This window comes from Blastomyces gilchristii, assembly GCF_000003855.2.
Source record: "Blastomyces gilchristii SLH14081 genomic scaffold supercont1.1, whole genome shotgun sequence".
Lineage (NCBI taxonomy): Eukaryota > Fungi > Ascomycota > Eurotiomycetes > Onygenales > Ajellomycetaceae > Blastomyces > Blastomyces gilchristii.
The window spans coordinates 7,950,561-7,965,436 of record NW_003101682.1 but is presented as its reverse complement, the minus strand read 5'-3'; the positions used below and the strand labels follow the sequence as shown (position 1 = coordinate 7,965,436).

The following is a 14,876-nucleotide window of genomic DNA, read 5'->3' as shown; positions in this document are numbered from 1 at the left end:
CCTCTACCACCCCACCATCATCACCACCTCTATCACCCCTACCACCCACCCTCTTCCACCCTGTATCACCCCTATCATCATTATCAGATTAATCAGAGCTGTACAGGTCACAGAGCTGGCTGTTCAATCTCATTCATGAATTCAAAGAGATGCACATAACATCACATGAGATCATGTTACGGAGCATTTAGCAGTGCATGTCATGAACACTGAGATCAAAAATGAATATAGAGAAGAGTATAAAAAATGTAAATACTGTAGAGAATATATGAAAAAAACAGAATGAATAAAAGAATGAAGATTTGAAGATTGATCTGAGCTGTATAAGCTGAGAGCAGAGCTGAGCTGAGCAAATATTTTTGATGAGATTATGAAAAAGTTGATTTTTCTATAATAAATAGAAAGATTAGAGAAGCTAGCTACATTATATTACATATCTCTCTCTTTATTATAGAAAAATCAACCTTTTCATACAAAAAACACTGTAATATGATCTCATGTGATGTCATGTGCATTTCTTTGAATTCATGAGATTGAATAGCTGGCTCTGTGGCCTGTATGATTAATCTGATGATGGTGATAGATGTGGTAGAGGGTAGTAAGAGACGGGTAGAGGTAGTGGAAGTGGTAGAGGGGGTAGGGGTGGTAGGGTAGGAGCAATTGCTAGGACAATGCCACTGGGCCGGCGCCACTACATATTTTTGATGGATGTCACGTTACAGCGTTTTTTGCATGGAAAAGTTGGTTTTTCTATAATAAATAGAGAGATAAATAGACAGATAATAAATAGAGAGACAAGATAAATAAGTGAATGTAAAGGCACAAAGCGCGAAAGAGAAGTAGAACCTTTGACAATTTACTGTCTCGTTGCAGCCACGGCCGCCACCTCCTTATCCTTCGGCAATATATCCGGCAGCGGCCCCACAGGCGTAATCCCAAATGGATTAATCTGCGTATGGCTTGTCGTATAATGCTTCTTGATATGTTCAAACTGCGTCGTTTCCCCAAAAGCCGGGACATCCCAATATAGCTGGCGTAGCCAGTGGTGGATGGCCGGGTATCCGGAGCGAATGTCGCGGATGTTCGCCTTGAAATGCTGCACATAGACAGGATCGAAGCGGACGATGGTGGTGTATAGGCGAATGTCGGCCTCCGTGATGGTGTCACCGAAGTAGTAGGTGGGAGTGTTTTTGGAAGCGTTGGCGGCGATTCTGGATTGGAGGTGTGATTCGATGCGGTCGAGGCTGGCGAAGAGGGGGACTATTGCATTTTCGTACGCTTCTTGTTTCCTGTGGATTATTATGTTAGCCAGGAGGCAGTGCATTGGATAAACTGGGGTTTTCTTGTTTTGTGTCTCATGATAAAAAAGATCAACGGGATATACTCACGTTGCAAACCCGCACTTATAAACCCCGTTGTTCACGTTGTTATACGTCCATTCATTAGTCTCTTCGATGTCCTTCCGCAGGTGCTCCGGGAACAGATCAACGTTCTTGTACTTCTCCGGCAGCAAATCGTCGAACTCAGTGTATAACATGCGAATAATTTCAGAGCTCTATAAAAAATTAACTCGAGTTAGCCCCTGTGAAGCTAAGCTTTCCTACTCCACCAACCTCTCCTCCACCAAAAAAACAGCCCATCCCTCCCCGCCGCAGTGAGATTCATACATACCTCATTGCTAACAATCGTCTTCGTCTTCGTATCATACAACGTCGGCACAGTAAACCTTCCCTTGTACTCCGGATCGACATCAAAATAAATCTGCCGGAGATGTTTAAAGCCCGGATGATGGGGGTCTGGTCCCGAATTCTCCCCGGGAAGATTTTCCTCAGCGGTTGCGAACCGCCATCCCAGCTCTCCCATATGCCAATGCACGGAAGTGAAGGAGATTATGTCCTCCAACCCCTTGAGTTTGCGAGTGATGAGGGTCCGGTGGGCTATGTAAATTATATGTTGATATCAACAATCAAATTTGAACTAACATCGGATGCAGTGAGGAAGCAGAAAATGAAGAGAAGATAACATACCCCACGGACACGCGTACGAGACATAAAGATGATACCGGCCCTTCTCAGGCGGGAATCGCGCCCCGGGCTCCCTGGAGATCCAATTGCGGAAAGCAGATTGGCCGCGCTTGAATTCCCCGGTTGGATCCAATAGGCTCGTCCACTGGGTGATTGGCTGGTCATTACCGGTCTGCAAAACATAATATAATGAATTAGAAATATGGGATAGATATGTATGGGAAGGGAGGGGGGATACAATTTACCGCCATGTTTCTTGTGGTTGGTGGTGATGTTGCTGCTGCTGCTACTGTTGCTGATGATATCGGTGACGTAGGAGGCTTTATACTGCTGCTGAAGTATGAGAAGAGTTGCCGGGCGCGGGAGAGCGTGGAGGACATTAAATAAAACTGATCGAGTTTGGTATTTCGAGAGGAATAAAAGGAAGGTAGAGAGTAACAAAGAATTGTGCAATGTTCAAGCTATTGTATTTATATTCCATTCTTCTTATATATTATTGTCTGCGGGGAATCTTGTCAATTGGTGGTTGATTGATAATCCCGCCGGCGGAATTCTGGCCGGGATGACTAAGATGCTGCAGCGATGATGACATGGCTGAGTGCTCGAAGGTAAAAAATATGATTTCATGGCGGAATAAAAAGTGCTTTGTGGATTTATTTGCCCCCTTTTTAAATCTATCTCACTATAACCTCCCCCATTCTTGTTTTTAATCAATAGCTTCATACCTTCGGTGAAGAGAAAAAAAAAAAGAGAAACTCGTTTTTAGTTTAACCCGCAACTCAATATAGGAAAACAAAAAAGAGCATAACAAATTTACAACATCAACCCCCCCAAAACACACTCATTCCCTCCCCCCATTTCTCGCCTGCAAAAAGCGCAACAAGAATCCTAGTTTAAAATACTCAATTGATCATTCTATTTCACTCTATCCAGATCTAAACCTTCATCTCAGTATCCGTCTTCGCCGGCTTGTCCACCTTCACGCTAACATACGGTACATCGACATCTTCATCGGTATCATCGCGTGCCAAAAACTCGAAGATGACATATTTCTGATGCTCAGGGATCGCCTTGTCGCTGACGGATTGGACGAGCTCGCTCAACCTATTTGCACGCAATCGAAATTAGTATATGGCACGATGTACAAACGCACGGTGGAAAGAAAGGGAAGAAGGAGGGACATACTTCATTTGCAACCGCTTCTTCATCACGTCCGGCCCCTTGTTGAAAACAGGGTACAGCAAGCTAACCCCAGAACTAATCATGCCAATATCCAGTCCATTCTCCTCTTCACAACTCTTCAAAAAGTCCTGAAGCACGACATCATCCGCCTCAAAGCGGTCCCAGAGCTTGTGGAACCAGATCTCGCGGCCCTTGTGGTGGTACTTGTCCATGGGGCTGGCGATCGGGTCGATGAAGCTGAAAAATGGCAGGGCGAGGTTGACGAAGCTATTCTTGTATTGCTCGGCGTGCGGCTTGCCGTCGATGATCTTGTAGAGTTCGAGGATCACGAGGCCGGTGACCAATGCTGTTGTAGTGGCGATGGCCGGGATGATCTTGCCGGCAATGAACTTGGTTTTGTGTCGGTCTGCTGGTTGGATGTCGTAGTTCTCAGCGCGTAGGTTGCTGGCTGCTGTAATGAAATCAATGTGATGGTTGCTATCATCATCCTTCTCAAATATGACGGGATCTAATTGGAATCCTGCCAGAGATTTAGGTGATGGGAGAGCAGCGATGAGACGCTTGAGTTCTTCCTCATCAGTGAAACCTGACTGCGCGTTCGGGTCGGGTTCATTGTCACTGGCTTGAATTTTAACACTGGAACTGGGGGTGAATTCGGGAACGATCATGTCATCTAGAACTTTTCGATAATGGCCCTTATCCGCTCCAGGATTCTTAATTCCGTAGTTATATGCATGGAGGTTTGCAGCAGCAACGATAAATGAAAGGTGCGTAGGATTTGTGGCGTCGAATTTTAGGGGGGTAGGCGCACGCTTGGGGCCTGACCAGAAGGGGGTTCCACTTGACGTAACAGAATCCTTAGGGAAGTTATACAAGAGCTGCTGAATCGCGTTGTTGAAGTTGGCCTCGAATTGGTGGCGCGCCCAGACGATGCAGTCGTCGAAGCTGAGAGGCTTGTCTGTCACCAGAAAATTGCGGAGAATCTCCAGCGTCTGTTTCTCATTGCCAGACTGCTTCAGGGTCGTCTTGATGTAGTCCGGCTGGGTAAGGTATAAATTTACAGATTCGGGCGGCCCGACGAAGCTTGTCTGGAAGAGCTCTCGCGCCCATGCAATCGTGTGCTCTATCCGGTTGGGGAAACTCCTCAGCGTGCACATCGGGAAAGACTGTTCGGGGGGATCCTGGGAACTAGAGTATGACTCCGTGAGCCAAGGTAGGATAACCTGGGTATTTCCCTTGGTGCCCAACGTTCCACTTTCCAGCAGTGGCTTTTGGAAAAACACGCAACGTCGGTCAATATATGTTCGCGCCTCAACATTATCCAGAGCGTTGGTTACTCCATCCAGCTGTTCCCAGAAATCCTCGCTAAAGATATGCTCAGTGTCGGCGCCTACGCGATCTCGCAAGGATACAATTTTACCCTGGAGGTCAGGGTTCATCGCCTGCACAGCCTTCGCAGCCGTGTCACTCTTCAGCTGGCCAACATCCTTAGGGCGGAACAGGAATTGACGGTTTAGATTGCTGGTTTCGATTTGATCCATATCCGTGACCGTGATTTTACCATTCTCGCCGGTAGCAAGACCAATCATTGCCCAGTTCTTCAGCATCTCACATCCAATTGCGCCAGCCCCAACAAGGAACTCCTTAACTTCGGAAATCTTCTTCTGGAAGGTCTTTCCAAACACCGCAATCTGACCATCGTATCGGGTTCCCAAGGGGGCACATTCTTCCTCAGATCGCGTGACCGATGTGGGAAGGGATTCAAGGGAGTCGAAGTAGTACCATTGAACGACGGGATGGAACTTGCCTGAGACGGCTTTCAGCACTTCTTGTGCAGCAAGACCACCGAAGAAAGCTGTCATTGGGCTCAAATCTCCCTGTGCCTGGTAGCTGAGCTCCCGAAGGATATCTTCATCAACTTCGCCTCCAATGCTAGACGCGATCTTGATGACCTCCTGCGCATCGCTCTCATTGTGGGGTCGTGGGAACTTGCCACCGTGAGCCTCTGCAAACCTGTGGAGCGCCTGAACACCAAGGTGGACCTTGGCCGGTCGGTCCATCTTCATGAAATCGGTAATTAGAATTTCCGGATCTTTGAGCTGTTTCTCAAAGGACTGGAAGTTTAGCGTCTTGGGCATCTTGACCTGAGTGAAGATACCGCCACTTTGATAAGTCCCCAGTCCAGAGACATCTCCGATAGAGAAGGTATATGGGCCCTTAATGTCGACTTTACGTGGTTCAGAGTTATTCAGTTTCTCCATGCCCTTAACTTCAGTAAAGGTGACATAGTCATCTTCCCCTAGTCCATGCCTAGCCTCGTCGGACGCAGACACTAGGCCTTCTTCGTTAATTCCAGCAACAATACCGCTCGTGGGCTCCTCCCCAGTCGCGTCAACTACTGTGAAATTCTCGCCAAAGTCGGTGAAGATGTAGCCAAACAGGCCAAAGGTATCCGTGATAATGACAAAAATTTTGTTCTTGTGGCAATACTCAGCAATAGCCAGCTGGTCTCGCAGCGGGGTGGACGTTAGAACAACAACTTGGTACATGTTAAGCTGGGATAAATCGTCCGTCAAGTTTTTCGAGCCGTGGATGGTGACGGGTGTGTATGCATTTAATTCCGCGACGCGAGGGGCGGTAGCTTCGGCGCGGGATTTTCCAACATCATCTGGGCTGAGGAAAAATTGAGAGGAGAGATCTGAGATGGCGACAGGGGTAGGGTCGTGAAGAGTGAGGGACTTGACACCGGCGAGGGCGACATTTTTGGCTGTTATCAAAGAGCGGTTAATATGTAGCACATCATACCGCGGGGGTTACCGTATTAAACATACCGATCTCAGCACCTAAGCCTTTAAGCCCCACAATGAGAACATTGGAAGATCCCATCCGCTTCATAGCTTCATGGCCGAGGACGTATCTGGGGGCGGGGATCGATGTCATGAGTTACCATCCACTTCAAAACACATCAGAGGGGCAGCGGGTAATATGCCTTACAGTTGCCGACTATACAACGACTCGTCGATCTCCGGATGCGTGGACTTGTCCACGATTTCCCGTGGACTGCTCTGCATTGCGCCGTTCTAATAAGTGGATATCGTGTCGAGTTAGCTAATGTTGAGCCTTGAGAGAGAGGAAATGTAAGAAGCATGGGTAGCACGGAAGAACAAAAACTGAGGTAGGTTGAGAGACGAAGGCAGAAGACTTCAAGCAAGGTACTCTTTTATATAGCCCCAGTCTGTATCCTGCGTGGGGCTGCATAGTAGAAGAGGAAAAAGAAAAATAAAAAATAAAAAAAAGTTTAGGCAACGAGCGGCGCAGTCACAGTCACGTCACGAAGCATGGTTGATCCCGAAAGATTTCATATTTCCAAAACTGGTACAGATATTTACTTCCCCTCACGGTCTTCACTGAATCTAAACAAACACAACAACAACAACAAAAAACATACCTTCAAAACCTTCTTCTCGGGATGTTGCAGAAGAGTATACTGCTGCCGCTCTGAATCTTCTTCGCCTGCGGAAGCCTTGCGCTTACCCAGCTTCCCAGTCCGCTCCGGGATGTCGGCGTGAGATTGAATTGTGAAGGCTGGCTAGAGGGCGGGAAACCTTGTTCTCGGCAAACAAGGCTTTCCTTTCCTGTTCCTGTTCCTTTCCTTTACAGACAACAAAGGGGATGCGGGGCTGTTGCTGTTGCTGTTGGTGAGGGTTTAGGATGGGCGGAGTTGATTGGGGTTGGTTCGGAGGAATGGAGGGGTGGAAATTAGAGAAATGGCAAGATGGGAGTCCCGACGCTCAGACGGTTCAGGGCGTGCGAAGTAGCGAAGAGATGTAGATCTAGGTCTATGTACTTGTATTCACAGGATAGAAGAAGACAGGAGCAATTCAAAGCAACACAACGACGCAGACGGTGGAGGGAGTTCCATGTTGGATGACGACGGAGAAAGGCTTGGCGGTGGGGGGACGGGCTGACTAATCACCCTGCTTGCCCTAAATTCTGTACCTTACCAGACAGCGTATAGGCTTGAAAGTATCTTGAAAACACTACAGAAAACGAAAAGAAATCATTCAGTCATAGCGATAACTATTTGCATTGTTGAGTACATATCACTATGTACCAACCAGTCAATTTGAAGTTATCTGTCATAGAAAGTAGTAACTAGTATGTATCTCTGCGCCACCTCAAATCAAAAAAAAAGGGGGAGGTCGGCCGTTCTGTGTATCTAAATTCATTTATCATTAAAGGAAACAAAGTGAAAACCCAAACTTCATTCCATCAGGAAAAAGGATGCCACCGCTCTCTTCCATATGCACATATCACCCTGGTGATCGATCGATCTCATAACCAACCAATCCGCCCTAAGCCTTCACTCAGTCCAGCAACCGTCTTCCCCCAAAAGAATTCATGCCCTCATCTACTGCCCCAAACTCCTCAACGCCTCCTGCTCCCTCGGATTCAACAACACAAACAGCTCCTGAAATCTCGGCGTAGGCGCAACTTCCCCGAAGAACCCCATCAAATACGCCAACGTCTCATCATCTCGCTGTCTCATCGCCGTCCCGGCCCCCGGCCCGCCATCCTCACCCAAATACCCCATGAGCTCTTGCTTCGTAATCCCCAAGCCCAGATCGAGCACATTGCCCGGTCCCGAAATGTCTTCCCAATCGTCATTCTCCTCATCGTCGCTTTCCACTTCATCGTCTCCAGTTTTCCCTACACCCGCAGCTACCGCCCCGGCCGCAGCAGCATCCATATCCCGATTGCCCGTCGCGGACACAAGCTCCTCCGCAAGGACCTTGATAATCTTCAACGGCGCAGAGACAATGGTATACTGATCCGGATCCCTACGCGCCTGCGAGCGCGTCTTAATGCGGCCCGTGTCCTGGATAATCAACTCCCCCTTAACCTGCACCTGCGCCACACGAGGGTCATCCAGCTGATATATATTCGACAGCGCAATGACGTTCTGCCGAATCTCGTCGTAGCCCGCGAACGTGATGCTGTTCTCGAGCCACTTGGAAAACACCACCGCGAGCCCGGACTGCCCATCTATCGTCAGCGTGGAGAGGAAGTCGACCACTTCTCGCGCGCTGATGAGGGAGAGCCGTGCGAAGACGAGGATTAGCGATTGGATGAATTGTGCTTTTTGGGCGGTGGCGAGACGGTGCGCGACGGCATGGAGGAGTTGGGTTAGATAGGGGCCTAGCTTCTCGGAGCCGGCTTTCTCGACGAGCTCCGCGGCGAGGCCGCCAACTTCTTCGGCTGCGTTGTCGTCGACGGATTGGCTGAGGAGGTGGTCGATGATGATCAGGACGACCTCGACGGCACCCTTGCCTGTTTGTGGATCCTGCCAGCTAAGGAATTGGGTGGAGTCGTGCTGGAGCATGTTTTTCACAGCGATGGTGGCGGCGGGGAGGACGTTGCTTTCTGTCGAGCTGAGGAGGAGGCGGTTGAGTTTAGGCATTATTGTTGCAACAAGCCCTTGTGGGAGTGGCTCGAGGCCGTATTCAGTCAGAGCGCGGATAAGGTCTGCAGCTAGGGTTGTGAGGGCGTTTTCATGGGTCATGTTTCCAACATCGATTGCGCCGGTCAAGGACGGCAACACCTTTTCGCAAAGGCGGACGTATGCCTCAGCTCCCTGCTGAGAGATATATTGGACAACATCTTCAAAGGTCTCTGTGACTATTGTTGCCAGCTGGAAGTTACTTGTCCCGTTACTGGCGATGTTGAAAAGAACATCAAGGGCAATAGACGATAACACAACGCTTGGGTTGACCATAATCGCATCACGAAGGGTATCAAGCAGGGTAAATTTAAGATCGTCGCTGTCTAACATCTCACGCAAGTCGCGGGAAGACAGGAAGTCCGACAAGGTCGTGATGACAGGAATTTGCAGGGGTTTTGTCATGGATGATGGAAGTGCGGGGAGGAAGTCCTGCAGGACTCGGATACATGAGACTTTGACGATTTCTGATGGATCCTCCGTGATGGCCTTGATGGACGCCTCGAGGTATGATAGCGCAGTCTGATGGAATCCTTCGCCGGCGGTCCTTGCAATTATTCCTGAAACAAGGTAACCACGGGCTCGAAGGAAAATATCTTCCTGTGCCATGCAGAACTGGACGAATTCATTGCATCCATTCGCTGCCTCAAGGGAAATATGTTGGTCTACGTCGTTAAAGTCGCGGAGGAGCTGCGTTAGGATGAAAAGGGCAGCTTCACGTAGTTTCCACCTGGAAATAAATTGTTAGCAATGAATGTATATGTCATGGGTGGGTGTAAGGAGGGCAAGATATAATCTACATACGACGAGGTCGAATCCGAGAAAAGCGCATTGGTATAAGCAAGCAATCCATCAACCGTAGTGCCCTTGATCCATTCACCAAGTCTAATGATTAGATCCCCTCCACAAGCGCGCGGCGTGTAGTTGGCCGTGAGCGACGTTTCCTCCGACAGGAACAGATTAACATCGATATCCCAAAGCCCTTCCTCCTCAGTCGTGATCTGCGCATAGGACACAACTAGTTTCATGACTTCTGGGAGCCAGCTAGAAGTGCTTGCAGCGCTCCCTGCCGCTTGTAATTGGCTCTGTAACTCTGCTTTAACAGGGGGCGCCCGGAGCAATGCTTGCATTAGGTCCAGTTCTTCGAGAACTAAGTAATCGAGTGTATATGGCAGACCATCGGCGTCCTCGGACCGCCCTTGTCTCTCATCAAAGATGAATAGTTCCTGATATGCAGTTTGTGTGGTGGATAGTTCGGTCCAGACGGTGCTGAAGAGCAATGTGCTCTGTGGGGTAAGAAGGGCCGGGAACACAGCGCGTATTTTCATCAATGTCTTCAAGGAAGAAAAAACGACAAAGGACAAACACCACTCATATTAGCAGAGAGTCCCCAGTTGTAAAGATCACATCAATTAAAATAGGATAGTGGAATTGCTTGAGTATATATACCTTAACAACCTGCAGCTTCAACGCAATCATCCCCCGCCACTCCTCCGGCCCAGGCCCATCTCCAGCTTCCTCCTCCTCAGTCGGGGTCGCAGGCAGCGGCTCCTTCATGGTTGCAATGAAAAACGGTGACCAGCCATTCAACGCCTCATCCAGAAACTGCTTAACGGCCACCTTATGCTGCTCAATGACCATTTCCAGAGTATCAAAACACGCGCGGAAGACAGACACAGCCAGGGCCCGCAGCACGGGTTTTATCGACGGGTTGGTCGCGATGGCAAAGACAGTTGACACGAGCTCCCTCGCGACGGTGAAGAACTGCTCCTCGCTAAACCCACTCTCGACCAGGTCGGACAGCACCCTCAGCGCGCCGTGTAGCTGCACCTCGCTACTACTCGGGATAATCTGCAGCAGAGTGGGCAGCAGCTCAGGCCACTCCTCGGGGAAATCGGCACTGGCAATCTTGCTCACGACATAGCTGGCGGAGGCTTTCACTTTGCGTTCACCGGCATCGTCAGAGGTCGCTAGTTCGAGCAGGACGCGACGCAGTTGGGCCTTGTTCGCGTCGTTCACGAGGACCTGGCCCTTGAACTCTTCCAGGTGCGGAGACCATGCTGCGAGCACGAAGGTGCGCAGGACGAGCAGGGCGGATTGGCGGAGATGGATTGGGACGGACTTGTGGGAGGCGATGGAGGCGAGGGATAAGGGGAAGTTTTCGTTTGAGTAAAGGGTGAGGATTTGGACTTCTGCGGTGTTGCGGGTCGCGGGGGCAGGGGATTGGGTGTCTGCCAGCAGCTGGAGCAGCTGTTGCTCCATTGTTGGATGCGGGCACCAGGTTATACTGGAGGTGCTGGTATGCTTATTATGCTGATATTGTGTTTGGCTTTGTTCCTTATCCGGCCTTGTTGTTGGAGGGGTTTTGGAGTGTAGGAGTGTGAGAGTGTGTAAGGAGTGAGAGAGTTGTTTGTTGGTTGGATTGGATGAGTTTGCATGATTGGATGTTTTTTTGGGTCTTTGTTCCTGCCAACGCTGACGGAATCCGCGTATTGGTAAACTGCATATAGCGCTCCATCAACCACCAGTCAGTCATCCCACCTCCTCTTCCCCGGACATCTGATAAAGAATTCAGTAAGTGATATCATAATTAAGAGAGGCAATGATATATACACCCGACAGCGTGCGTTACGCGGCTGGGACACACCCGCGGGAGGGGATAGATTACCGTATAGCGGGGTAATACCGCAATGGCACGCCCCGGGTATTACCATTCCAGCGATTCTTTTTAACTATCTTTAACTATCTTGAACTTATCTTGAACCAGGAAATAGGCTACAAGCACGTAAACAGGCTGCCTAGTTATCAACATGGCTGATTGATGAACCCCTACCTTGTATTGAACAATCCTAGTTTCTGGCTATTGGATCCATGGAAATGCTCCGCTAAGTCTTCCAAGAACATTGAAGCGGCGTTGTCAGTCTACTAGTACATACAGAGTACATACATTATTATACCAAAGAGAGAAAATGATCCATGGAGTAAATAAACTCAAGTCAGCCTTTACCAGCCCTGCTAGAGGCACTCCACAGATGCAGGTGCAACAGCCACAATAAAACACTTGAGCAGCTGATTCCAAGGCTTCGAGCTCTAGCGGCTGGCGGAAATAAGCATTAGAACAAATATTGGGAAGAAAACAGGTGAGTTGGGAATGAGAGTTATATTCATCAGCGAAATTCCGGATATCAGGTTTGATTGAATGACGCGGTGGATATATATGTATATATATTTGATATTACATAGTTACAGCGTAGAAACCAAAAAAATAAGGAGTCGGGTTGTAATTTAAATATCAGGATTCTGTATACTGTATACTCAATCTAGATATCCATCCATAACTATCGCGATATCAAATCTATAACTACCCATACATACTCGCAGAACTGTGCCTCGACCTATCTCCATCGTCTCTTTTGTATCTCTTTCTTCTCCCTTCCACACAGGATAGAGATGAGAGAAATGGCGGCCATGGACTGGTATGATGTAGTTACTGTACAATGCACATGTACATGTACATACACACTAATATTACCTCCTCAGCCACTTCTGACTATACCTGACCATACTTGTATACACCGTGGTGCTTGACTTGATACTTGATACTCAGTTGGAGTGTTTAGTTCCTTGTCTTTTCGTTTACAACTTTCTTACTCTTAACAACTTCTTCTTCTTCTTCTTCTTCTTCTTCTTCTTCTTCTTCTTCTTGATATTTCCCCTATCTTATATTTCTCTTTTCCCTTTTGTTTTTCTTTTGCTGCCACTGCCACTGCTGCTGCTGCTGCACCAGGGCTGCGAGAGAGTGAGTGAGTGAGTGAATTAGTGTTTTAGCTAGTTAACTAGCGGACTTCTCTCGTGCTTTTGGTGGATCGTCAGTTTCTGTCTCTTCTTCTCTCGCGGATCGTCTTCTTCTTTTTGGCTATTGGCTCTCTGTTCGCTCTTTGTTATATCTCTCGCTTGATCCCAAGCTGTCCTCCGTTGCCTACACCCCCAGGTACAAAAAAGCCCCGATTCCTGCTACTTGCTTAAATACTGCCTGTTGCTCGCCTCCTGCTAAATAGCTACCGCCCTTGATTTGGTGTCTGTGTCCTCCTGTCCATAGATAGGTAGACTTTGTTTCAGCCATATTTAACTGGCCAGGCAGACAGAGCCCCTCCCTCCCCTCAACACCACACCCTCAGCAACCACCATCTAACACACACACACACACACACACACATACACCCTGTTGCTTTCGGGAACCCTATATCCAAGTCACAGACCGTTGCCCGCGAGAGATGCTCAATGCTTGGACTCAACCACAGGCCGAATCCACTATCCCGCTGCTCTTGCACAACCACCGCTACTCCGGCTCGTGTTGTCGTGGTCGCTGTGGTTGCCAGTGTTGCTGTCGTGACCTCTACCAGTACCACCGCCACCCCACACCGTGAATAGTTAATGCCCACATCCTATATCTCTACAGACATACATACATACATACATACATACATACATACATACATCCATCCATACATCAGCAGATAAATAAATATCCCTACAGCTATTTATTACCAACACAACCCCCTTCTTTTCTGACGCCATGGCCCAGTCCAACAAGGGCGTTGCCAGTGGCTGCAACCTGCGGCTGTCCCCTACCCCCTCCGGCCTCCCCCTCAGCGCCCAACCCGCCGCGACTGTTGCCCCTGCACCATCCCCTAACAATAATAACTGCGCCGGGAGCACTACCACCACCATCACTACTACCACCTCCACCACCACTACGACGACGACGACGAACAGCAACAATAACAACAATAACAATCACACCCACAATCACCGTACATCTTCGCTTCCAGATACCTATGCTGCTCTGGCCTCCTCGGTGGCCTCGTTCCTGGCTGTCAGCATCCACCAGATCCTATATCTGCGCGCCATCTATCCCCAGCCAACCTTCCTCCCCGTCCGCCACTTCAACCACCCCGTCAGACAGTCAAGGCACCCCAAAGTCTGCACCTGGGTAACTGATGCCTGTGCTGCCGTCGAGGCCCAACTACTAAAATGCTCCGTCGCTGCTGTCTCCGTCGTCATTCTCTCCGCCAGCACCAACCGCCCTCTCGAGAGATATACCTTCGACATGACCCAGATACCAGAGGTGCCGGCTAGTGACATCCACACTCCATTCGAGAACTCCTCGTCTGCTGATCAACAAGAACAACAACTACCATCAACTACAAAGCCCCAAACTCATCCCCGCCCCGCCCCCATCGACCTCGAAGCCCAATTCCGCGCCGTCCTAGCCAGACTCGCCTCTGCCTGTGCTCGCTTAACTCCTCTCCCCCGCGATGAAGAATACACGCCCACCCTCCACATCGTCCTGCGCAACAACGCTGACAGCCCCGCCGGCGTCACCAAAGAGGAACAACTCTGGATCGCCGCTGAGCCCGATAGAAAAGTTGACCTGAACAACACTAAGCCTAATAGTAATAATAATACAACCCGCCACCTGAATCCCACCGGCACTGGTAACGGCAATGACAATGACAACTCCTTCGACAACAGCAGTACTACGGCCCGGAATAGAGGCGGTGAGATGAATGGCAGCAGGCGCGGCTCGCGCGGCCGGGCGAAAACGGTGCCCGTCCGGACGGTGGATGCTGGAGAGATGAAGTTGGAAGTGTGGGTTGAGGAGGCGAAGGGGAAGTTTGAAGAGCTGGATCGGATTCGGGCGGAACATCCACCATGAACCTGGAATTGGTAATTGGAATTTGAAATTGACATTAACATTAAAGGGAGGTCAATTTTATTTTATTTTCTGATTTGGAGGCTGATAGGAAATGGAATGGAGACCTTTCTCCGTTTCTCAATTTGACACAATTATTTTTTTATAGAATTGAAAAAAAGTGACAAAAAATCACTTTGCTGTTGATGGATTTTGATATTGTTTTGTTCTGTTTTCTTTTGCTCAGCGGTTTCCTTTGATTCCGAGTCGTCTAAGTTAACCGTTCGTTGCATTCACGTTCCTTACATTCTCACTGTCATTCATCCATCTCATATTTTCCCCTGCACCTCCTCGCCGTAGCTAATATATTCTTTCTTCCCCTTTCCCTCCTTTTCACATCATTCATTACGTTTACATTTTCGCTTTCCTTTCGTATATGACGGCCTCACAACATATCTTACTTATTATGTCCCGT

At 48.9% G+C, this 14,876-nt stretch overlaps 3 protein-coding genes across 3 annotated transcripts; 1 reads left to right on the top strand and 2 right to left on the bottom strand.

The window, feature by feature from the left end:
* Nucleotides 1-46: 46 nt before the first annotated feature.
* On the bottom strand, nt 47-2,574 carry BDBG_00859 (glutathione S-transferase). Its single transcript, XM_002629567.2, has 5 exons — nt 2,270-2,574; nt 2,028-2,196; nt 1,672-1,937; nt 1,389-1,555; nt 47-1,289 (listed from the first exon to the last, which is right to left on the bottom strand). The coding sequence occupies exons 1-5, from the start codon at nt 2,402-2,404 to the stop codon at nt 857-859; spliced, it is 1,170 nt and encodes a 389-aa protein (XP_002629613.2). The 5' UTR covers nt 2,405-2,574; the 3' UTR covers nt 47-856.
* A 385-nt stretch (nt 2,575-2,959) lies between these two features.
* On the bottom strand, nt 2,960-10,968 carry BDBG_16209 (uncharacterized protein; the record flags this gene model as incomplete). Its single annotated transcript, XM_002629566.2, has 9 exons — nt 2,960-3,128; nt 3,210-5,973; nt 6,038-6,123; nt 6,201-6,286; nt 6,655-6,791; nt 7,211-7,236; nt 7,673-9,436; nt 9,511-10,040; nt 10,156-10,968. The coding sequence occupies 9 exons, from the start codon at nt 10,966-10,968 to the stop codon at nt 2,960-2,962; spliced, it is 6,375 nt and encodes a 2,124-aa protein (XP_002629612.2).
* Nucleotides 10,969-12,019: 1,051 nt separating this feature from the next.
* Nucleotides 12,020-14,557, top strand: BDBG_00856 (RevA protein). Its single transcript, XM_002629564.2, has one exon. The coding sequence runs from the start codon at nt 13,283-13,285 to the stop codon at nt 14,423-14,425; it is 1,143 nt and encodes a 380-aa protein (XP_002629610.1). The 5' UTR covers nt 12,020-13,282; the 3' UTR covers nt 14,426-14,557.
* Nucleotides 14,558-14,876: the final 319 nt, after the last annotated feature.